This window comes from Periplaneta americana, chromosome 12 (genome assembly GCF_040183065.1).
Source record: "Periplaneta americana isolate PAMFEO1 chromosome 12, P.americana_PAMFEO1_priV1, whole genome shotgun sequence".
NCBI classification, from domain to species: domain Eukaryota; kingdom Metazoa; phylum Arthropoda; class Insecta; order Blattodea; family Blattidae; genus Periplaneta; species Periplaneta americana.
This window is the reverse complement of record NC_091128.1, coordinates 32,535,237-32,562,043: the sequence shown is the minus strand read 5'-3', so window position 1 is coordinate 32,562,043 and position 26,807 is coordinate 32,535,237. Positions and strand designations below refer to the sequence as shown.

The 26,807-nt window shown below is 35.3% G+C and overlaps 1 protein-coding gene across 3 annotated transcripts in view; it reads right to left on the bottom strand.

The window, feature by feature from the left end:
* Positions 1 to 19,025: 19,025 nt before the first annotated feature.
* LOC138710218 (fat-like cadherin-related tumor suppressor homolog) overlaps positions 19,026 to 26,807 on the bottom strand; it is a 369,088-nt gene continuing 361,306 nt past the window's right edge. For all 3 annotated transcript variants that reach the window (XM_069840878.1, XM_069840879.1, XM_069840880.1), the window contains one exon: positions 19,026 to 25,337. In XM_069840878.1, coding sequence (XP_069696979.1) covers positions 24,787 to 25,337 — 551 coding nt within the window. In that variant the 3' untranslated portion in view covers positions 19,026 to 24,786. The remainder of the gene's footprint in view (positions 25,338 to 26,807) is intronic.

Genomic DNA, 26,807 nt, shown 5'->3' with positions numbered 1-26,807 from the left:
ACAGGAAAAAAACGGCTTTCAGATCTTGGACTGATATCAATTGAAAGTGTACTATTAAATACTCTGAAAGAGAGAGACATTTTTCGATTCTGTAATTGAACATTTTGCTGCACGTGACCGATGAATGGAATTCACCTATAAATAGGAAGGTATGTTAAATGGATTTGATTTAGCTTTGAAACTACTAGACTCCTTTGGTAGTAGGACTATTTAAATGGTTAGAGTAGTCTTTTATAGTAGTCTTTTTAATTTAACCTGTAGTTGCAGTAGGCTTAATCTTACAGATTTTGTTAAAGTATTGGTACCAAATACCAACCTATTTTTATAACTAGTAATATTATAAGTATCTGAATCAAATATAAATAGTAAGAAGGAAAAGAAAACTTGACTACACGGCTGCTTGGGTAATCTGTTGGACCACCACATATCACTGACACGAACAGGTATTTTTGTCACGCATTATTGATACAGTAAATTTTTGTGGTGAATTTGAACTCGCTTTATGAGGTCGTGATGAAACTGAGGATTCAGGTAAAGTGGGTGTGTTCAAAGGGTTAATAAATTACACTGCTACAATAGATAGTGTCCTAAGAGATTATTTAGAAAATGCAAAGATGTTCAAAGGCACCTAAAAAATTATTCAAAATGATTTGTTATCTAGTATGTTGTCACAGTGGCGGCTCGTGATAAAATATTATGTGTGTTCACAATTTTGTGGTTCCAAAATCGAAGAGAATTTGAAATTGTACGTTTAGTCTAATGTGAAATGTCATGATTCCAATGTTTCACTATCGAAAAAAAAACCGTATATAAATTCAAAACAACATATAATAATAATAATAATAATAATAATAATAATAATAATAATAATAATAATAATAATAATAATAATAATAATAATAATAATAATAATAATAATGAAACTCAGTCTTTTTATTTACAATTTTTCTTGGTAAGCCAGTTTACCCAGTTCTTTACTGTTCAAAATTACTTGAACAGGGTTCACTGTTTACGTTTGTTAAAAATGAATACATACCACGGTCTCGTTATTTACAAACGCGTGTGTTCAGTAATATATTTTGATTCACAACACACTGATACACTATAGCCTATACCAGTACTGTAATCCCACTCGCATAGATTACTATAAATACATGCCAGTAAATATTATTCTTAAATATTATACACTGCCATACAGATACTTAAATTCATACAACCGCCACAGTCAGCCAGCACGTGTTTGAAAGCCAAACTATGCTATTATGCCGACACTGAAGTATAGTAATTCACAAACTACACTCTCGTAGCAGCACTGTACACGTAAGTAAACGTTCCTACAGTCAGATGCTGACATCTACAGTCTATTAAATTTCCTCCTTGAGATATAGCACTTGAACAATAGGCATCGATGGACCTGACATCTGTAGGATAGATATTCATCATGTTCACTTAACGCTTTTTGCTCTTGACGAGTCATAAGCGGCCAGCTAAAGACAATTTTCTCCCGCGCATGCGTGAAATTCCTGTAACCAACTCGAAAAGAGCACAGCTTGTAAGAAGTTTATGCAAGATGCGGGAAGTTTAAAATACTCGACTCTGATATTATACATCTCCACTACGTCAATACGGTATCAAATAATAAACCTAGTCGTGCATTAATGGAAACAAGGTGTTCACGTGCTCTTGTGCTCTTATTGACGCACCGCCACTGTGTTATCAGTATATCAGCAACGTATAAAAACTGAAATCAGTAGAGTTGATGAATCTCAGCTAACAATAATTTTAAGATATGTGTTGGGAAGTGAAATTAAAGAACGATTTTGGAGCTTTTTTAGGTACCTACATACATGATAGGAGTGCTCAGAATTAACAGACATAATTTTGCAGTAGCTAAATGAAATCAGGATGGACATATGGTGGAGCTTCTGTTATAAGAGGGGAAAAGGGGGTGTGCAATGTCTGGTCAAGAAACAATAACCTAACGCAAACTACATACATTGTTATGCACATCAAGGCAACTTGATTTCACAAAATGCTACACAGTCATCCTCTCAAAGTAAAATATTTTTTGGAGACATCTAAGGCATAGGTCCATTTCCTTCAAGATCAGCTAAAAGAATGGACTGCTTTGCTCAGTTTGTTCAAAGAAGGATCGCTTCTGTTCTCCCGACGAGATGGTACTTTCAGTACAGGACTGTAAATAGTGTGTACGAAAACAAAGACAGTCTAATAGAATGCTTGGAACATATTCAAGACACAGAAATAAATGACAGACATACATGTGGGCAGGCAGCAGGATTTGCTCATACTTTGAAGGATCCTCAGTTCCTTTTTTGGTTAGAATTTTACCATAAAGTTATGCCTCACGTAGCTATTTTCTTCGACTGCATTTTTAACAAAGAAATATTGATTCACTTAAAGTTAGAGAATTTTTAGATAACTTTAGTGATGCCATTTCTAAAGTTCGAAAAACATGAATCAGAGGAGGCGACAGCTGATGAGACTAACAACAAAAGAAGAAACAGTGAATACACAAATCCAAGAAACAATCGTGCTGCTGCTCTTGATGTATGCGATGTTATTGTCAACAATATTAAAGATAGATTTCAATTTTCGGACCATCTTAGTGCTTCAACATTGTTTTTAGTTAGTAATTTCAAGGACTATGCGTTAATCTCCAGCAAATGATCTCAGAGACACTATCAAAGCTTATCCTACATTAAATGGAGCGAAACTGAAAACAGAATTGCAGGTTTTATACAGTCGTCAAGATTTGCACAGGGCAGCCAGTGCTGCTGCTCTTTTACAATTCTTTGTGAAAAATAACATGTCGCGCACTTTCTCGGAATGTGTCATGTTGAAAATAATAGTTACCATTCCAATGACAACAGTTGAAAGTGAGCGTTGTTTTTCAACCCTGAATCGTATTAAACATTTTTTAAAAATTCAATGGGAAATGAAAGACTGAATGCTTTAGCTGTGCTCTCTCTGGAGAAGAAAGTGATTCGTGACATTCCTGAATTCAAAAAGAAGGTCATTGAAGAATTTGCTACAGCTAAAGAAAGGCGAATTCATTTGATATACAAACATTAAGTTTTCAGGTACTTGCATTAAGATATTTTTGTGTTATTTTCTGCTTGTACAATATGTTGCATGATTTTTTCTTCGTTTTTGTGCTTTTTTACGACCCTATATTATGTGACCCTCCAATTTTACTCTTCACGAGCCACTACTGGTACTCTTTAACTTTCATAAGAATTCCACTGGTACTCTTTAACTTTCATAAGAATTCCACTGCTACTTTTTAACTTTCATAAGAATTCCACTGGTACTCTTTAACTTTCATAAGAATTCTCATTAAATAATTTTCTAAATCTCTACCACTTTCATTCTTAAATATTTAAAATGAGACACTACGTCTAACATAAAATCACAAATGTATAACATTGACATTTAGATTCTTGTAAATAATTATACGGCAAGATTCTTTCGGTACCGTAATAGATTTGTTCACTGTTCAAGGCCCTAAGAAGTAGAGTCAATAATTTCGTGGCCAGGCAGTCAGATACTGCTATTGTAGATTTACATACAAGTGATGATTGTGTGAACGTTAGCTCACGCTAGTATTGACTAAGTCCATCATATGAGAATTTGAACAGTATAAAAATATCAAATTTAGTCAAAAAACGAAACATCATGGTGTTTTCACATCCTTCAATCCTCCCCAACTTCAAAAACCCCGCATGCTGATTCTCTTTAACAAAGGAAGTTATCATAGCTACATGACATCGATTAAAAAAAATTCCTTGACTGTTACCAGCAACTGTACCATTGCTGGAAGAAGTGCATCGTAGCTGATGCAGTTCATTTTCAAGTTGGACATGTGTATGTTACCATCAGTGGCGGCTTCTCAAGGGGGTTGCAGGTTTGTACACCCCCCAGTAATGTTCCTAATCTCCCGGCTTTGTTACTATTAAAAATATATATATTTTTTTTTTACAATTTTCATTCATGACTATCTGCAGCTGGCGTCTTGTTTTGTACGTCTGCAGGAGCCTTCGAGCCTCTTGGTTTGCAAAGATGTTGAAAACCTATGAAAGGTAGTTTATAGAGATGTTCGGCTAATGCGGAGACGGGGGGTTAGAGGCGTGGTCTACTGCTTTCCTCATTGAGAACGGTTTGTCGCACTCCCTGACATGGACACCAACGTCAGTGCAGAAGAAACTAAATTCACTGGAAAAGTATCTGCTTCAACTAGACATTTGTCCGAAATAATAAGCATGAAAAATGCATTGATTCGGCTTGTGCATATTTCGCACATTACTTTCTCAATCTGCATGCACACAAACGGCACAATACATAAAGAAGCTTGTATTTTTCTTTAAAGTTGTAAGAGTTGCCGTTCTGACAATAAGTGCAGCTATCTCCCGACAGCCTACGAAAGCTGCATTTGAATTTTATTAACGAAAATGTTGCACTTGGTACTTTGTAGCATTCTGATGACGTTTCTGTGCTCAAATGTTTTTCAGAGGGTAAATCGCATAATAGAGAGCTCCGCCCACGAGCCCTTCCACTTTTGGACTTTCTTGCTTCTTGCAAAGATGAAAACTTTGCACCTATCAGACAATACCTTGAGCTGGATGGACTCCTACCTACGGGACCGCCAACAGTGTGTTTCACTTGATAATCAATTCTCCCAATGGCGATACACAAAGGCGGGAGTGCCGCAGGGCTCCGTATTAGGACCACTACTTTTCTCTATCTACATTAATGACGTATCAAAGAACTTACAGTATTGCCGATATCACCTCTATGCCGACGACCTACAACTTTACATACATTCCAGACCCAATACGATCAATGAATCGATTGACAAGTTAAATTGTGACCTAGCCACTGTCTCCACTTGGGCGGCCAATTTCGGACTCGCACTTAACCCAAGTAAGACTCAAGCCATAATTATTGGACATAAGCGTGTAGTTAACTCCCTTAATAACAGTAATCTTTCAGTTGTTACCCTTAACAACACGCTAATCCCTTATTCATCTGTCGTAAAAAATCTTGGCTTCTTTTTTGATAATAATCTAAGTTGGAATTTTCAAGTTAAAGAAACGATAAAGAAAATCTGTTCCTCCTTTCACTCTTTGAGTCGCTTGAGAAACTTCTTGCCCCAGCAACTAAAACTTACCCTAGTACAAACCCTAGTAATGCCGCACTTCGATTATTGTGACGTTTTGTTAAGTGATCTAAGTTCTGAACTGTCAGTCAAGTTACAGCGAGCTCAGAATATGTGCATCAGATACGTGTGCAACATCCGACGATATGATCACATATCACCGTCCTTCGCAAGTCTCTCGTGGCTCCGACTTAAAGAACGCAGAACTTTACACTCTTTGTCTTTACTCTTTCGAATTCTGCACACCTCAACACCAAATTACCTTTCGTCTCGTTTCTCTTATCTATGCTCTAACCACGACGTAAATACCAGATCACTTATCTGTGGCACGCTAAATATACCTCTTCATAGAACATCTTGTTATTCCTCATCTTTTACAATATCCACCTCGCGTCAATGGAATTCCTTGTCACAAAGTATTAGGGGCTGCAAGACAACAAACACCTTTAAGAACAGCTTAAAAGATAACCTTATTAGCATTTCACTCCAATCATACTGATTTAAAATATTACTGACTACACTGTTGCTTTTTTTCTTTAGACATCATCCTGATTGTGCTGCATTTTCAAAATTGTCTCATAATAATCTCTTTCTATTATCTAACATAATTTGAAATATATTAACATTCTATGTATTTTAGTTTAATTCTGCTACCCAGTTTATTTCAGTGTTTAATTAATAGTTCATAGTATTTTGTTGTTTAATTCGTAAATAACTCTTGTATACATGTAACTCTCATCTAAATCAAATTGTTGAATTCTTTGTAAGTTCATGCATATGTATATACACTTTTTGCTGGTTGTGTGGAAGAGAAGGCCTTACGGCCTGCCTTAACTCTGCCAGCTAAAATAAATCATTATTATTATTATTATTATAAATAGGTATGCTTGTATTTAGTCATTGTATTTATTAATTGCATATAAATAAGCCTTATATGTATACCGCCTCAGGTATACACGGTTCTAAACTTTAAAGTAAAGTATGTTTAACTCCTCATCGATATCCATTGTGCACCACCATATTTTCAAACCACCAGCCGCCACTGGTTACCGTAACTATGAAAGTGTCACAAACGAACTATTTTCAAACATAGCATCCCTGATAAATGCGTCATTTTTCACGCCATGTCATCAGTTTATTCATCTTGGATGCATGTAAGACTTGTTCCTGTTGCTGAAAGCATCTTGTGGTAGAATAAATGACATTCCCATCATACTGAAATTTTACCTCAACATTTCACTGAAGGCCACATCCAGATTATATGATGATGGCAAATGCTAGGGCTCATATTTTCTGGTAAAAACCATATCCGCAAAATGTTTCAGTTAGTTTCTTTGTTTTTTTTTTGTTTAGTTGGTTATTTAACGACGCTGTATCAACTACGAGGTTATGTAGCGTCGATGAGATTGGTGATAGCAAGACGATATTTGGTGAGATGAGGCCAATGGTTAGCCATAGATTACCTGGTATTCACCTTATGGTTGGGGAAAACCTTGGAAAAAACCCAAACAGGTAATCAGCCCAAGTGGGGATCGAACCTGCGCCCAAGTGCAACTTCAGACCGGCAGACAAGCACCTTAACCGACTGAGCCATGCCGGCGGCCTAGTTTCTTTGTTACACTTCTAGATACCTAAAATACCATATTTAAGCAAAACAGATTCGCGAAATAACGAAATTTGGATCATTGTGCGAAATATATTAATAACCATGAAATATATCCCATCTATCGCAAAAACTACAAAATATGCACCATGTTTGTAACTTTTGTTTCAGTTAATTTGTTAATCTCTTGGTAATCCCAATATTTAAGTATTTTCTCTATGAATTTTATGTACACTCACTTTTACTACCATAACACTTTAGCTACAGAAAAAAAAGATTGGTTTCTGTAGTCGACTGCAGGAGATATTGAAGAATGTTGTATGTTACAATACTCTTCTATCTTTGCTGCAATATGTTATGCAGAGGAGGCAATATTTTGATGCGGAGAGGTTTTGGGAGGACTAGTAGAGGACCACAATATGTATGTGAAATATGGGAACATACAGCACATTCAAATATAGTGAAATTGATGTCAATACAAAACTCAGCACTAAGACTTTGCTTAGGTTGTCCCAAAACAATGACTATCAACTCCTATCAATGACTATGGAAATTTAATTGAATGTTGAACCTCTTACCTACCACATACAAAAAAGAATGCTCATAAAATTTAAAAAAAAATAGTTAATATCACCGCAACATCCACTACATGCATTGAATTCAGACCCCAAAGTTGCAAAACAGCCCTTCAGATATGCAATCAGTCAAGCACCCACCATAATGAACACAAAGAACATGTTGTTGTTTTCTAATGCCAAGCATTTGACAATAAAGTCATTTGACCTCTTACACTCCAATATTTTTCAAAGATATTATCATGGTCAGTCATGGTGAGGTGTTCCGAATCCATTTCTTGGTTTGAATTGCACAAGGGCAGTTAGGGGACATATATTCCAATTCTATGCAGGTGTTTGGCCAATCATGGCCTGTTGCCAATCTAAATGCAGCTACAGACGATTTTCGTGGTAAATCGGGAATTAACTGTGGCTTATGATGCAGAGAGTTCCATTTTTTCCCTTGAGATTGTGTTACCAAATTTTGTTTGTTGAAGTCTAAGTATGTAGATTTAATAAATCTTTCTTTACGACTAGAGGAACCAAAGTGTTTCACAAGCACAGCTCTGAGCCATGGTACCTACTTTGGTCCAAGGTTATACAATAAAATAATTCATAAATATCCAGATTTGCAAAACTTTAGTATCAGGAATTTCAAAAATGGCGTTAGGAATTTAATTTTTAAAGAATATATATTGATTTAATATGTATATGTATTTGTATGACTTAAATTGTTAAAATTGAAATTGTATTTTTAAATTTAATTTAATCCTGTAATATTTTTTTCTTGACCCAGTTTGTGTCAAAAAATTATCTTTGTGTTTATCTTTGTGTTTAGATATCTCCCTGAGCACGAGTTTTTTACTCCTTCAGGGAAGAACTAAGATTGTATTTCTGTCAATGTTATTTTATTAACAATAAACAACAATAAATCGTAGATTTAGTAACAGGTCTGTAAGTAGCAGTGCTGCCCTCCTTTGCTAAAGCATCTGCATTCTCATTTCCCAGGATTCCACAATGGGATGGTATTCATTGGAATACAATTCTTTTATTGAGTGATATTAATGGAGAGAGCATTTTAGTTATTTCTGCTGTTTGAGATGAAGGTGTGTGTTTAGAGACTACTGATAGAATAGCTGCTTTGGAGTCTGACAATATAACTGCAGTCTTAAATTTATTGATGTGGCATAGGAGATTCCTGAGACTTTCACTTACTGCAATCATTTCTCCATCATTTATCTCTAAAGACAATTGTTTCATTATTTCAGTGTTTACTTCTAATTTCAGTATTTCTTCTGTTAAATTTAGATTATATTCTATATTGAATAGAGTTAAAGGATTTGGTTTAATTAGTAAGTTTTCTTTTAAATTCGGGATAATGATTTTCTGTTTTAATTCTTCAACCATGGATATGGAACTTTTTTGAGTTTTCAATCTACAGAGAGCACTGTATGAATGCCAATTGCTTCCTGGTAATCTGATAAGAACATAGCAAAGATCCCAGTGACTCATGATATACCTCCCTGGGAATGTAAGAAACCAAGAGCCTTTCCATCTCTGCCAAGCAACAGTGAAATATTAAGTAGTCGCACAGAGTATTTTCAACAACCCAGTTACACATACGGAGCTGTTAACTACATGTGAGTAAGCTTGTATTTCTGAAACTTTCAGTACCTTTCTTAAAATTGATAAGGCAACAATAACCATAAACATGTTTGAAATCGGAATCCGCATGCTTGAAATAATAACGCTTTAAGTGGTGTGGGGTGACAAAGTGTTACAACAATGTTCCTATTGTAACTAGAGACAGTGACTAAACTCATCATCCTTGTGTAACAAATAACAACAATGCATGTTAAGTACCGGTAGTGACTGTGCACACAGAAAAATCAAGAAAGTGGTCTGGAAAGGAAAATAAAAAGTAAATTATGGTTAGGAGTGAATAGATGTTCGAATATTAATGTGAACCGATACTGAAGTATTATCATTACTGTACAATAACATTGTGACAGGTACTGAAGTATTTCATATAGTTGTATAAATAAAAATGAGCGATATTTTAATTGTTCATTAAAAACTAGCCCACAAGAACCCATTATATTTTCAGCAACACCCTACGTGACTCTTATGGCCAGTTTTTCCAAGTAATGTTTAATTTGGCTTAACAAATGTTAAATTAACAGCTGGTTTATTTTTAACGTTTTGTTAAGATGTTTTCCATTTTTCCAACACAATTTTGTTTAAAATAATCAACACTTAACTCTAACTGTCGTTAATACTATTCTAACTACTCAACAGCAGTTGGTAATGATTTTGCATATGTAAGAGAACTTCTTATTGGCCGATATTATTATTTAAATTCTGTACTGTAGAGTAAGTCATGAAACATGTATAAAATCGTAACCTGTTACAGTAGCCATGATTCATACAGTACAGAGAGTTGATAAATGAAAGTTGCATTGACTACTATTGAATAATTATTATAAGTATGGTTATATTTTATAATGCTAAATATGAATTTCTGTTTAGAAAAATCTCAGTATTATGACCACTAGGTGACAATAATTACACGAATGTGTATGTAGTCAACTGTACACAAAACCCCGAGGAGAATTCCGTATCATATAAAATTCTCTAATTCAGGTCCATGTATAAATTATATGTAATTTCGTCCTAAAGAAGCAATTGCTGCTGAAACATTTTATTATTTACTCGCTGTGTATTTTGAAGCACTATTGACATCGGCTATAGTTGAAGAGCCAGTAACATAGAATCTAGAGTTAATAGTAGCTGGTGAATTGGAACAAGTGGCCTATTTCTGTTTGTAGGATATTCAAATCTGACTTCAATTTCTTGCCACGTTGAGATCGCACATTTCCTCAATATTAAATGGATAATAGCTGAGCATCGAAATAAGCGTCAGTATGATAATCGGTTGACTTATAAAGATTATCTTCCGTATATTAATATTCCAAAATATCTTTTAAATTATATATTACCAGTCTTATGGCCGGTTTCACAAAGCTTCATTAAGGTTTTAATGATTCATTAATGTATTTACTGGTTCATTAAATCATTTTTATATCTCACCAAGCATCTTTAGCCTAACGAACCAGTAAAACTATCATTAAATTTAGTGATAGAAATTTCCGTCTTTAAATTTTTAATTATTCATTAGTTGCAATATAAAATGGCGGAACATTTCGAAGCAGAATTGTTATATCTGGAACTGCTCGAAAATTAAGAATCAAATGGAGATAATGTTAACCATTTAAAAACCGATCATTTTGAAAATTTGAATGACACAAAAATTCACAAAAGATACCACGTCACGAAGATCGTGGTACCGGTACTCAAAATTTTAGAAGAAACTGATCATAGGTTAGAATATCATAAAAACGGCTGAGACAAAGCTGAAACTAGTCAACTAGGTAACATACAACTGAGTTTTATTTTAAGACATGAAAGTGATTAGCCTATTACAACTACATACCGGTACCTAAGAAATATTAATAAATTAATACATAATGTGCATTTGAAACATAACAAAACTTAATTGGTATATTAACTTTCATTTATTAGAATTATATTACAGCTAGCGATAAGATATGTTTGCACTGGCTTTAAAACAGAAGCGAAAGAGCTGGATTCTTGGAATTTATAATCGTTTTCTTTCCGATGGAAATTTAATTTTCCAGCAAGATAATCACCCCGCGCACACCGCCATAAACGTTCAAAGACGGTTCACGGAAAAGCATGAAAAAAGAGGAGGATTGAAAAATATCGAGACATCCCACCTCAAAATCCAGATCAGTTCTGGGATCAAGTTCTGGCTACCTGGGAAGGTTTCGCTAAGGATCAGAACTATTTCCGCGATCTGGTGGACTCAATGCCCTGAAAATGCCAGGCAGTGATAGACGCCGGTGGCATGTGGACAATGTATTAGATCCACATGTGTATTTCTTTTATTTTTCTTTAATTTGTTTGTTTATCTTTGTTTTATTTCGGGAAGAAAATTGATCTCCCAAGAGTTTTTTAAATTCTCCTAGTGGAGCCAGAGTTGCGAAATAATTCGTTCCACTACAGAAAATTAGAAAAATGAAGAAAGGTAACATGTATAAAAATTAGTTACGTTAATAAAAAAAATTGTTCCCACCGAGAATCGAACACGGGCCCCTGGAATAGCATGCCAACTCGCTACTGACTGCTCCACTGGAGAGTCATGACGTGAATAGCGCGACGAGGCATATATAGCTGCTGGGCTTGAAGCCTACGGAGACAGCGCACATATTATAAACGTATTCGTGTAAATATTTTAATGTTCAGTACTAGTTAATGTTTCATTTGAACTGATTTACTGAAGCTTGGTGAAACCGGCCCTTACTCTAAACATTCCTCAAAGAGAAACATAACATGTTATTTTCACAACTTTTGTCTGAACAGCTGTGGTGTTATCCGCCATGTTTAACTGTTTGTTAAATGAGTTAACGGCTTGAAATCCTACATTTAAAGTTAACAAATGGTTAAGAACCTGTTAAGCCAAACTGGTGTTGAACAAATGGAAAAACTGTATTTAACAAACTGTTGAAGGTTTAACAGTCGTTAAGTGTTCTAACAATACTTGGACAAACCGGCCATTAATGTTACAAAGTTAGGCACGGCTGCTTAAGGGTTAGAGGTAGAAATACTTGAGATGATCAACGAAATATATGATCACTTTCATATATATATAGTAAAACCCCGATAAGACGCTGTTCAAGGGACAAGGTGTAAAGCACGTATTAACCAGGACCACGTATTAGGCAGGTATACTAATTTTGACTTATATACAGTATCTATTAGCATTTTTCTTTATTGAAATACATGATTCATGAAAGGTAATACAGTATTATTCCATTATGCATTTATTGTACTGTACGTCAAAGACTCTTACAATATATACTGTAGTAATTCTTTCATAAAAAAAAGTCATTTATAGTTGTTTGCCGTGTGCGTGTTCTCCAAGTCCTCATGTTTACCACACTTCAGTTTCTGCGATTACATCCTCCCGATGCCGCAGCTGTAGTGATTGAGTCGCGATTTTTTTATTATCGTTCTTGATGTCGATGATGAGATTCCTAATGCATCAGAGAATTGTTTCTAAGTAAGAGTACTGTTCTCATCGTACTTGCATAAGATTTCCAATTTTTCCGACACTCATTGTAATCACACTCACAATACACAAAAGGACAACAAACTGCCCAGCAAAAATTTCCAGAATTTTATTACGGCCGAGTGAGGAATGTTGTTTGAGAGAGCGGTTAGCAAGAGGGTGAGGTATTGTAACTATATGTAGGCTTTAACCACGCAGATAAGGAGTCGAATAAAAGAGCGTAACAAGAGGGTGGGGTATACTAAGGTATGAAGTATGAAGGTTTAAATGCGCAGATAAAAGGTCGAATACCAATACTTTTCAGGTTAATGGCACCAGTGAGTTCAATGACCAAGATGTTTCATTGCTGTTACAGTACTTTGCTGAAAATTACATCGAAAATATTCCACAAAAAACAGCGTATTAACCCTAGGATGCATGGCCTCTTGGACTTACATCAATGCATAATGGGGGCCTCAAAGGCCCCCATTATAAATGCAATGGATATTCTTATCTTTTAAGTTCAATTTCAATGTTGTGGTATTTTTATTCAGTTAGTTATTCAATATTGTGCTGTAATAGAATAATTATACACTATGTATATGTTTTGAGTAGCTACATATGATAAAAATTTCTCTATATGCACAAGTTCTGAAATTATAGTTCCATTATATAAAGTGGTCCTGCGCTGTGTCGTCGTGGTATAAGGCATCCTGCTTAGGTCTCACATTACGAAATGCGCCCTGGTTCGATTCCTCATGAGGAAAGAAATTTTCTCTTGAAATTTCGGCCAGTGTATGGGACCGATGCCCACCCAGAATTGTGATGCACTTGGGGAGCTATGCTAGGTGGCGAAATCCAGTTATTAAAGCCAGCTGTAACAGCTGGGAGAATCATCGTGCTAACCCCACGATACCGACATTCTGGTTGGATGATCGTCCACCTCTTCTTCGGTATATGGACGTGAGTTCAGCAGCCTGCTGGTCGGTCATGGTCCTTCATGGACTGTCGTGCCTCGGATTATTATTACATAAAGTGAAGTCCAATGCCCTTTTACTGAAAAGTCTTCCCAAACAAGAACACTTTGCTCATTGCACACATTCTTAGAACATTTGAACAACACTGAGCAATTTTTCTTTCTAAGTCACGTAGGCACAAAAAGCATCTTCTTTTTGGCATTATTCTTGGATGAAGTCCATATCCACCTCCTGGGGTCGTTTGACTCCACACAGGGCAAATGCTTGAAGGACATTCATGTTCAAGTTTGGATTGTTGACTCTGTGCTTCATATGTGGTCTTATGAGGCCGGGAGGGGAACATCCCTATACACCGGAACTGAGGCCTATTGTGCGCCCTTGAAATGAGTTGCAGCCCAAATACCGCACTCACGCCGAACCGACCTAAGCCCTAACACCCTAACGACCAGTTCCGTCATCCCTCTAAGTCCATGTACCATTCCACCACAACAGCCTCCACCACATTCCCCCCTCAAACGGTCTGAGGTGTAGGCCACCCCTCCCGTCGGGAGGGGAGTGGATTCCTTTGCTGGGTCACCAAATACCGTTCTTTGAGATATCCATGGAGGCCGGCCGAGAGTGTCAGGAGTGTCAAAGGGCCGCCGCAGGCGTGATCTGAAGGCCAAGAAAGACAACTGGAATGATAAGGAAAGGATGATGAGGAGGGGGAAAGGAAGTGGCGAGAATGAGTGGAGTTCCATACGCCTGATAAAGTTACCTGATATTCATCCATAGGTGTGAGGGAAAACCCCTGAAAAACCTCACACAGGCAACTCGTCTCAAGGGAGGAATCAAACCCCGGCCTGATGGGTTCGGCGAACATATTACCACAAGACTACAGCGGTGGATATTATTTCTATTAGTAAGACACAAAAAACACAATTAGAATAACAAAAATACTTGCATTTCACAGCACTGGGAACAGCAGTTTACTCTGCCAATGTTAAATCCAAAAATGGTTATAAAATTAAAATGTTGCAACAATGCCACTAGGATACAAATGTCAGAAGTGTCAACATTCATATATTAGCAGTAAAACATAAAATTGTATAGCTGTATAATGAATAAAGCAGGACAGGCCTGAGAGATCCCCGCTGTGCATTATACATGTAACATTAACAAACATTAATTTTAAACAGTTTATTTTAATGTATCTCCTTAAATGATCATACAACATGTTCTTAGATATATTTTAGAAGATTACATGAAGTTTGGTGCAATTTCATAATATTTTAACACATTTAAGAAAGTAATAAAATTGATGAAAGGCCTCAAAGACCCCCGCCATGCATCCTAGGGTTAAGCGGGACTTGAGCGCAACAAACGGGGTAGTTTATAAAGGCGTTATATATGAAATGTGCAGGGACCGGACAAGAAAAGCGTATTACATGGGATAGCGGTAATAAGCGGGCACATCTTATCGAGGTTTTACTGTATATATATATATATAGTGAATTTTATTAGTAACAACAATGTAATTTATTCGTCACAACAATAATTCCTTTCTACAATTCACCTTAAACGCTCTCGTCAACAATTGGATCTTCACTCAACACAGTATTCGTTATAGCATTCCACCGACGACAATGACAATTTACTTGGACTATTACGCACAATGAACTGTTAATCTTAACTAATATTTACAAAGCACTATTTACAAATCAGAACTACCAGTTCTCAGTTCACAGTTCTTCTATCTCAGTCACTCGAGTTCACAGTATCTCGAACCACAGACCTTCAGAGACAGTTCACTGTACTCGAACTCGGGTCCCTCCAACTGCGGTCCACTGCACTCGAACTCAGGTCCCTCCAACTGCGGTCCACTGCACTCGAACTCAGGCCTTCGGCTGCTGACGCAGTTGCGGACGCACACTCGAGTCGAACTCCGGTACACAAGACTGGCTTCCTTGCTCTGGCTTTCTCACTGACTGAATAACTGAAAACTGCTGTCGTTCCTTCGCGTCCGTAATTTATAACCACAGCGACGTAGCCTCGAAAGTTCCAAGCGTCTCTAGAGATGGCACTCCAGAAAAATCCAGAGCCCTCTCCTCTCTACCAGCACCAGATGCGAGCGCACTCCCTCTCCACTCTCTCGCCGCGTTGACCCTTTCCCCTCTCCGCCGCGCGCCATCCCAAAGTGCTCCGCGCGATCTTCTCTCTTGCGGGACGCTGGTCGTGAGTTCGAATCTCATGTCGCTGTCACAAAATATATATATATATATATATATATATATATATATATATATATATATATATTATACAGATTGTTCACTATGTGAAGAAGGCAAGCCTAGAGCTGGACACTACATTCCATCAACACATGAAAAGTACCTCATCCCATACTCTTCTGTTTCAAGCCTTGACACAGAGTTACTTGCTATTGATGCAGCTTACCACTACTGCAAAGCTTCTCATTATAGATAAGAGCTGCATATTTACAGACTCAAAAACAGTCCTTCAAACAGTACCCAAATATACACCAACTGCTTATGCTTTCAGAGTTATACCTATAGTGCAATTAATAAATCTGCTTCCTAAAAATGCTAAATATATCACCTTCCAATGGCTACCAGGTCACTGTGAAGTGCAAGGTAACGAGGTAGCAGATGAAATAGCAAAAACTGCACCAAATATTTTACCAAAATCACAACCTACAGATTCCCTCGACAGAATAAGAAATAATATTCATAACATGATAAATAAGCAATGAACAGAAGATTGGGTTAAATGGACAAACAGGAAGGGTAGGCCTACTATGGAAAATTTTGAAACAACCCAACAAAATTAAAATCTACAGTGATATTCCCATACAGGTGCTAACTTTTGTTGCACGAGATACAATTGGACACCTTGTTACTGAAGCTTACCTGCACCACTTTAAATTATCAGAATCACCACTACGTAAAAAATGTTTAACATTAGAAGAAACAATAGAATACTTTCTACTTCACTGTAATAGCACCAACCATAAAGTGCAAGAAAGAATGAAAAACAACTCGCTACATGAAACTCTCACCAATCCACAGCTCTGAAAATTGCATATTTGATTTATAATGGACATCATATAATCAGCTTATAGCTGGTAACACGTATTAAGAAGTAAGTAAGTAGAGGGCCACAATGAATTTAGTGTGAACTGTTTGCAGGCAGAGTGGTTTCCTACATTTAATGTGGGCAGTGAGAAAGGCCAAATATAAATGACACTCGAGGGGAAATTAAAAGCAGAATAAATAAAGAAAATTATAATTTACAAAGTTCGTTTGTTCTGTATGGTTGTAAAACTTGAACTCTCACTTTGAGAGAGGAACAGAGATTAAGGATGTTCGAGAATAAGGTGCTTTTGAAAACATTTGGGTCTAAGAGGGATGAAGTTACAGGAAAATGGAGAAAATTACACAATGCGAAACTGCACACATTATATTCTTCATCTGACATAATTAGGAATATGAAATCCAAACGTTTGAGATGGGCAGTGCATGTAGCATATTATATGGCAAGCTTTCCAGATGTCCCATTTCTAGGGGACAGCCGAATTTTCCTTTTTTCTCCGAACAAAATTCGTCCCCAGAATATCTCTGAATTTAATAATTTTTCCCTGGATTTTAAGTGTTAATTATTATAATTTTGTGAAAATACTGCTGAATATCACTCTATCTTTGGTATTAATTCACAAGATATGATATCTGTGGAATGTATATTGCTGAGATGTCCTCCAAAAAGAAGAAAATCTGACGAGACATTCCACTATTTTTCTTCCAATATAGATGCATTTGATCTGTATGAAATTTTTAATTTATTTTATGAAATTTCTTGCTTGAAGAAATATGACTTCAGAGATATTAGCAAAATAAAAATAAAAAAATTAAGATCTTTCCTCAAAATGGAGTTAAATTAAACAATTTTTCCCTTTGTTGATCGAAATATCCCACATCTCCTGGAAGTAATGTTCAGTGGAGAAATTTTTTTTCTTCTATGAACATGATGTGGAGATCCAAAAAATTCAGAATGAGTTTAGAAATTGTTCGACCAGGGTTCTCAAAAAGCCATTTGTAAGTAAGTCAGTGAGAGGGGCTTTTCTGCATACACGAAAATATTCACTGACTGTTGCAAAAATCTTTGTGTGGAAAATGTAGAAACCATGCATACATTTAGTTTATATTTTGTAATGCTGACATGTGATATGTTGTTGTTGTTTAGTCAACTGTCCGAAGACAGGTCTGAACCCCACAAGTGATACCAACATGGCACCACTTATGAGGCAATTAGGCCAGGAGATAATGGGGTAGGGTGGCTAGTTCCTTTCCTCCTCCATTGCATACATGCTGACTAGCTACACATTACACTAGTCAGACTTCAGATGAATACAAACAATTGTTCTTCCTCTGACACACATCGTCAAGTGAGATGTACTGCCTGATAATAGATGTACATATCAGTCAGAATCTCAATCAGAGGTAGATATGTGATATGCGTGAGAAAAAAAAAAGTAACAAAGTTTTATATTAAACATTACATAAATAATACAATTAACTGACAACTTATTTCACAAAATATTCACCGAAATGGCAACTTATTTCAGGAAATAACGAACGAAATAGTGGCAAATTTAACACCGAAATCACCCAAGAAATACGATACCTACAGATGCAATATTGTCTAATTAAATTCTTGTAGCAATTTCTGCCTTCTTTCTAAATCTCATGTTGCATTGCCATTCTACAGCTCCTCATACTTAACAATGAGAAACAGAGTCCTCTACTGAAATGTCACCAACACCTGAGCTTTAAATGTACAGTAATTGAGGGACATAGTGTCTGTAATCCTTTTTTCTGATCAATCTAAATATGACATTGATGTTCACAGAAGAAATAGGCTAGTTCACAAAATTATTGACTCTATAATGTGTAAATAAATAAATGAAACAACTGCTCACATGTACTTCAAAATACAATAATATATTATCAACACACTTTTCTTATGTACAAATGTTTAAAAAGCACTCATGTTTTCTTCTGTCTTTCAAATGGAATTCCCAATTAATGTGTGTGTGTCTATATATATTATATATAGGCCTACACATACTTGTAGCCTAAAATTGACAAAAAGACAAAAGTAAGCAAACTTTAGGCTGGTTGATGAGGAAGTTTTATTATGCAACACACTTAAGAGGACCATGCGAGATATGTAGCTCGAGCGAGTGCTGTGGATCACTCTTTTAGAAACTGCTGCACACACCTGAGTTAGGGTCTGCCTCTTCCTGAGTTTGGTCCATATCACAATTTATATATATAGCTTGATATCAACTGAGCCTTGTCCCATACTCGCCACATCATTTCGAACTCTTATGACACACTTCTTACACCAGATTTAAAAAAAGAACTGACTCAAGGACAAATTAAATCATAATTACCTTAATTATAATCATGTAGCAATTATTGTGTCTTGGCCCAACTGTTCAGATGTTTACTCCTAGATCTTACTTTCCATATTAAGTCACAATTTCCGTTTATTTTCTATTTATTATTATTATTATTATTATTATTATTACCGGATAAGGTGGGGTTACGTGAGACATTGGGGATATTTGAGCCAAATCAGGTGTTTAGATGTTTTCGTTTCTGTGATTTTTGTAATTTTTTAATTCAAATTTTGGAATTAAAGAAAAGAAAATTATGTGTGCATATTATTTCAGTGAATTATAGAATATAGCTAAAGATAATAAACTACATATATACTGTACCCAAATCTATAAAATGTTATCATTTAAGGTTTTATTAACTCAAGTAACCTCATATGAAGTTTAACGTGTACCACATAGCATTTTTAAATGGGTGGCTCAAGTATACCCATTTCCTGGGCAACTTGAGCCACTAATAAAACAATAAATAAATACATAACAATAGTGACAATGCAATAAAGCTGCTTGCCTATATGGTTTGTATGTCGCAAGATTCAACATAGAGGAGAGCAATGAAAGTTTCTCAAGGTATACGTTTTTTTGTAGGAGTTAATTAAACTTTCTGTGGTGGTTCAAGTATCCCCAGTTTACAGTATTATTATTATTATTATTATTATTATTATTATTATTATTATTATTATTATTATTACGATAACCATCATTATCGTTGTTGGTCTTAGCTTAATTTACATTGATTTTCAATTTTTACACTCGTACATTTACATGTATGTTGGCAAGTATTGCTACATATAGATCAGTCACAATTTTAATTAAAATGTTGCCATTCTTTTGTTACCAAAGACATCCATAAATTGTTATTGTAATGGCATCTGTGCAGAACACTGTTATGACGGATTTATACTTATTACAATTATTTTTCATCTTTATTTGTAAACATAAAGAATTTCTACATGCAATTTACTTTCTGTATGGAGCCAATGATTTCAGTTTCTCATCTAATGAAGTCACAATTAGAATTTCCCCCCCCCCCCCTAAAATTTGTCGGCCTTGGTGAGTTTGACAATAATCAGGTCAAGATGCAAGCATTATAACCATAACACCACTCACTGATCATGGATCATTCACACTGAATTATTCTCCTTGGAAAGACGACACAATGTTGCAGTTTCCTCCTGCTATTGCATCAGTCTATCATAAATTAAAATTGGAGTAACAGGAATTTGAACCAGGGTCTCATTCATCAATGGGTCTACAGCCTTTGTGACCTCTAACCTACTTGAGAAGAAGTTTATAATCTCACATCAGATACACACAAATGAAGGTACTCTCGTGACATGAGGTCAACACGACACTGGGTCTATGCCTAAGACAATACACAGGGGACATCACATTAACAGCAGACAAATAATCAGACCTTACGCAGGATTCGTAGCTTCCTTTACAATGTCAAAGCTAGTGATGTCTTAAGGGAGACGATAGTATAATTTGAAACTTTTTCCCTAATTGATGTACACTTTTCATTTTTTGTATGTAGAAATATCATTGCTCAAATAACTTAAATTCGAGATTAGTTACTGAAAAAAGTAGGCCTTCAGGATATACTAAAATGGATATATTAGCCATCGTTTAAGATATATTCAAAATCTCTTTGAAATTTTACTCCTAAAAGCAAATTCTTTAAAATGTCTGGAGCATAATATTTTCATACGACTTTTCAAAATTTAAAGATAAAAGATTACATTTTAAGAATGAATTTTAGAGGTACCATACTTTCATAAAAATATGGGGGGATATTTTTCAAATACAATCAAATAACGAATGTCTACGAGTATTACACAGAAAAGTTTCCTAATAGTCTGAAGAATGTGTGTTGCAAATATCATGCATGTAGTATTAATAGTTTCGATTATAAGAACTTTCTATATCAGAACAGAACAAAAAATTAAAGTTAAGGGAAATTGCAATCACAGTTAAGTGTCATTTGAAAACCCTATGCACCAGGGCTATAAAAATGGCGTTGCAGCAGCTGACAAGACCATAAATGCGCGTTAAAATGTATGTGATATATTTTTCAAACATCGAAGATTAATTTATTTAAAGCGTTTGTTTTTTTAATTTATCTTTTCCATTATATTTAACTGTCCTTTCCCCTTGAAAACCCTGTACACCAGAGCATTAAAAATTGTGTTGCAGTAGCGCATTAAATTTTATGTAATATTTTTTCACATATCAAAGTGTATTTCAAAGCAAAATTTTCTTTTATTTTTAAATTCACTGGTTTTTCATCATATTAAAGCCAGCCCCTCCTCTTAACCGTTGTAGCTACCATGACTAACTGAACCAGGACGTCTAGCATCAAAATATGACACTATAGTCATTTGACTAAGACTCGCCTATTTGCACACAAATATATTGTGTACAGTATGTAAATGTATATCATACTATCAGCACTTGTTAGTGAAGTTGTCGAATAAAACTTTAACAGAGCTTCTGTGCAACTTTCTACCGACTTAGTTGTTTTGGATAATATGATCAATAAAAAATCGTATTTATAAAAGGTGGGCTGAAAGTAATGTCATTAATTCTGGTGGATGATTCCTTTAGTAAAGAGCAACAAAAAAGTCAAATACCATTTTGCTTTCTTTTGAATAGTTTTCCAGAGAAATGTGCATTTTAAAATATATGAATTCTGAGACCATGCAATGCTGTAATCAGTACAGAGTGCACATTAAGTTGTGTTGCTCTGAACAACCAACCCCTACACCTAGGTTGTTTTGAACAGAGAAGTTAGAGGCCATTGCCATGCGCTCATAAAAAGAAATACAGGTGATATACCATTTAATTTTTTTATTTAAGCTGTGTTAGAGAACGGAGAATGACTATGCTCATTTCACGTTAAACAAAATCTTGGAAAATTTAAAATAAACTTTACAACCTAATTTTAATTAAATGTTCAGCGAACATAGACACTTATTTCAAACTGAATTGAAAATATTAAGAAATATATCTACACTCCCATTTAAATTGAATAGTCTAGATAACGTAAACAATAATTACGCCTATTTCACATTAGAAAAATAAAATTTTAAAACATTTAAAACTCCAAAGAAAAAAATACGATATGCTTATTTTATGTTAAAAACAAAATTAAAAATATTATTTTTAAACTCTTCGATTTAATTTTAATTACATACAAGAAATCAAATTAAAACTAAAATTCTTCCAATCTTTTATTATCATAGTACACTGTTCTCTTAAATTGACTGAGCATATTGGGAATTAATTCAATAGCTTTCCCAAAATATGCTACGAAATGTTTCATATTAAATCATTTTTTTCTCGAAAAGGAAGTAAAATTGTACTAAACCTTTTTGTTTGAAATATCTCAAAGAATAACTCTTAAAATTAATGACATTACTTACGGTTAATTCTGTATAGCAGTGACTGAAATGGTAAGGGAAGGGATAATCAATGACGACATGTTTACTCAAAATGTGGCATTGGTAAGTCTATTTTCAAGATGTTAGTCATTTATTATGTCACTAGTGATGGTATTTCTTTGTACTGAAAGAAAAAAACGAGTGATGGTTGTACACTAGAACATACTACCCCACTTTTAACAGTGATATATTAGTTTCAACATAATTTACTTTCAGCCTATTGAACAAGCAAAAGACTACTTTTCAATTTTTTGCTGCCGATATCACACCAAATATGAATTTTTCCGTATGAAATAGTTTTGTGGAATGTAAATGAATTGTAAACAAGTGTAAATGGAATAAAAAGCATTTACCTTAAAAAATTAATACAGTAAAAATTATTTTGGCAAGGCATGTACTCAGAAGATCAGAATGTGTGCATTAATAAAAAGATACTAAGTGCAGGAAAACTGGATGGCCCTAGGAGACACATACTTTAACTGAATACGAACTGCAGTGCCAATGATGATAATGGAGAAGAAGGAATAGTGATGGTAGCACTTGATTCCTGATTCCCTTCAACAACTAAACATTACCAATCCATGCTCAAAGCCTGTTCAAGTATTTGAGGTAAAGTGTTGATAAAGTGTTGACAGTTCTGACCATAAAGGTAATAAAATTAAACATAAAAATTAGTAACATTCTTATTTCATGGCTTATCTAAATATTACAGCTAATTGGAAGCCTTGCCAACAACATAAATCTTATTAAATTATAATTCTGTTATCACCAAAATATATATATATACACTAGTTGAACAGTATCAATTCCTGTTACAATATGTCATCTTGCGTATCCTGAATGTCAGTAAATTATGTATTGTCATGTACCGAAGAACAGCATGGAACAAGGCTCAGTTGCGTATGACTAACTTTCCAAGTACAACGGATTAAAGTATAAACCATGGTCTTAAAAGTTAAAAAATCATATGGATAAATAAATACACTTACATACATGAGTCCAAGCTGTTTCAATGGCCTCCGGCCTCATATTAGCAATTTCTCCAAGTGAGCAGAGAGGGATTTGCATCCCATTCGAACATGGTGTAAGGCATCATGTGGATAGACCAGAGGGCATTAAAAATTCATCTAGCATACAATAACTGGACAAGTTACAAACAAATAAAACCACACTCTAGTACTTTCTTCTTTAGGAATCATTCATCTTAGTTGTCAAATTTTAAGTTAGAACAATTTTGACAGGTTTTGCATTGAAAGAAAGTAAATCATAAAGTCATTATATAGTCATATTTTTCCTACAGTCTTGTGTTAATATATATATTAATATATATGTTTTTTTTTTTAACTTTAGCACCAAAATAACTCAAAACTCAGGTGGTTACACTGAATTCTGAGTTTCCGGCAAGAGGCATGGTCCATGATCACAGTTAGATATTTCTTATTTTGTGCTTGTATTTCTGCACATAGTACTTCTAGCACTTAAAAAAAAAATAAAATAAAACAACAAATTATTCACTCCCTGTTAACTTTCCAGAATACAAAATCGCTTGAAGTTCTGTCTTCGCAATTAAAATTCACTTTCAAATTGTAGTGTCAATAGTATAAACAAAGTCTGCCTCAATTCGATGACAGGCCACTAGGCAGGCAATTTTAGAATAGTTTTCCTTTTAACTAAAAGTATACGTATAAAAAGTCCCACATTAAATAATAGTTTAAGTTGGAATTAACTTATGTAGTTGCACCAAAACAAACACTGTACAAGACAATATATACACTGGAGTCACGCCTTAAACTGCTACCGACACGAGATGCCAGATCAAACACTTTTTGCAAATAATTGTGCAACAGGATTCCCATATCGCTGCACTTCTACCAATCAATCATAAAAAATTATATGATTCTTAAAATAAAATTATTTTTTTATATTGACTGAGAGGTTTATTTTAAAATTAACATAAAATATTCAGTAATAGACTTTTAAAACTTGGAAGTATGGCACAAATCCATGTGAATAAACGTATTTGGCTGTGTTTTAAGGGTGGATTTTAAGGGAAGGAGCAGTATATCAGACCATGTAAACATGGCATAAACTGCCAATAAACATCTCTCCAATATTTAGTAGTGCTCAGCCTGCTGAATCAAAAATGTTCGCTCACATCATAAGAAACAACTTCCAAAAAAATACAATTTAACTCTTTCAGCACTTCCACGAAAACAAATTTTGCAGTATCTGTTCGAATCACTTTAAAAAAATAAGCACGATCAGATGTAAATCCATTTCTTACCTACAGCAATTCCTTTCGTGTTGATCTTTAAAATATACCAGCCAGCAACAAATAATCACCATAGGCCACGATGACTTCCTATTGTGAGATGTCCTATGAGATCACTGGGGGGTCACGTGTTATCTGTTACCAGAGCCAATGGGGCCCGGTAAGATGCCCCCTGTCACACTGATGTCTGCGTTATCCCCGCCGGTACCCAATTTCGCCGATGGTTCAATTTTTTCAGCTCAGATCCCTCGCATTCCGAGTCGTCCAGATCACAGAGATTTGCTGATAGGTCACTGTTACTGGTGCAGCCTCCAAGCAAGGATGCTCTCTCGCCTAGAACTGTGATGACAGAGCTGTCTTCATCATCGTGGTGACGCCGCCTGCTGCTCGGGAATCCGTATGGCTCCACATCATCATCATCATCATCATCATCATCATCTGAGTCCTCGTGGCCACCATTGGTCTCTGTCTCGCTGTGGATATTATACCGTGGAAGATAAGTATTCGGGTGACGCAGATAGCTGCCAGCTGCTGGGAAGTGGAATTCCTGTTCTCCACCACTTCCTGCACCATCCAAAAGGTTGTTGTGGTGCAGATGATGCAGAAGACTAGGGCTGCCACCTCCCTCATCATACTCAGTGCCACATTCTGAATCCCCAACGTATTCAGATTCCTGATCTTCATTCAGCGTTTCAATATCCCGCGCTGGGTCTACTGGTCCAAGCACTGAAATACAAAAACAAAAAATAAAGTCTATTCTCTTATCACAGAGACCAGACTTCAGATGTTAAGAAATTAATTAAAATAATTTCCAGTGTAAAAGTCTTGATTTGAATATACTGTAATGTATGATATTTTTGGTGGACTTATTTTGTATTGTAACATAACAATATTTGTTTAATCTTTTCTAACTGTAAGGCAGATCTGCATACAGTAAAACCTCTATAAGACGCGCCCACTTATTACGCTATCCCGTGTAATATGCTTTTTTGTCCAGTCCCTGCACATTTCATATATAACGCCTTTATAAACTACCCCATTTTTTGCGCTCAAGTCCCACATAATACGCTGATTTTGTGGAATATTTTCGATGTAATTTTCAGCAATGAAACAACTTGGTCATTGAACTCACTGGTGCCATTAACCTGAAAAGTATTGGTATTCGATCCTTTACCTGCGCATTTAACCTTCATACTTCATACCTTAGTATACCCCACCCTCTCTTATTCGACTCCTTATCTGCGTGGTTAAAGCCTACATATAGTTACAATACCTCACTCTCTCGCTAACCCTCTCTCTCAAACAGCATTCCTCACTCGGCCTTAATAAAATTCTGGAAATTTTTGCTGGCCAGTTTGTTGTCCTTTAGTGTAATGAAGTGTCTGTGAATGTGATTACAATGAGTGTTAAACAAAAAGCTCTTTCTGTGGCGAAAAAATTGGAAATCTTACGAAAGTATGATGAGAACAGTACTCTTAATCAGACACAATTCTCTGATTCATTAGGAATTGCATCACCGACATTAAGAACGATAATAAAAAATCGCGACTCAATCACTACAGCTGCGATGTCGGAAGGATGTAATCGCAGAAATTGAAGTGTGGTAAACATGAAGACTTGGAATATATGCACATGGCAAACAACTATAAATGACTTTTTTTTCCGAAAGAATTAATAATAATAATAATAATAATAATAATAATAATAATAATAATAATAATAATAATGGCTTTATTTAACCTGGCAGAGTTAAGGCCGTAAGGCCTTCTCTTACACTCAACCAGGAGTACAGTATATATTGTAAATGTCTTTGATGTACAGTACAGTAATTATGTAACGGAGTAATACTGTATTATCTTTCATGAATCATGTATTTCAATACAGAAAAAATGCTAATAGATACTGTATATAAGTCAAAATTAGTATACCCACCTAATACGCGGTCCTGGTTAATACGCGGTTCATACCCGGTCCCTTGAACAGCGTCTTATCGGGGTTTTACTGTTTCAGTTTCGAATGTCATTCAACACCATTTCTTATGTAAAGACTTTGCCATGTAATTATTATCACTGTCGAAAGTGATGCACCACTGTCGACTTTGCTCAGAAAATGCGTTTTCCTTCGTATTAATGCTTTTACTGAGAAAAATATAGTTCGAACACTTTGTCTCATATTCACTCATATTTCCATATTTTT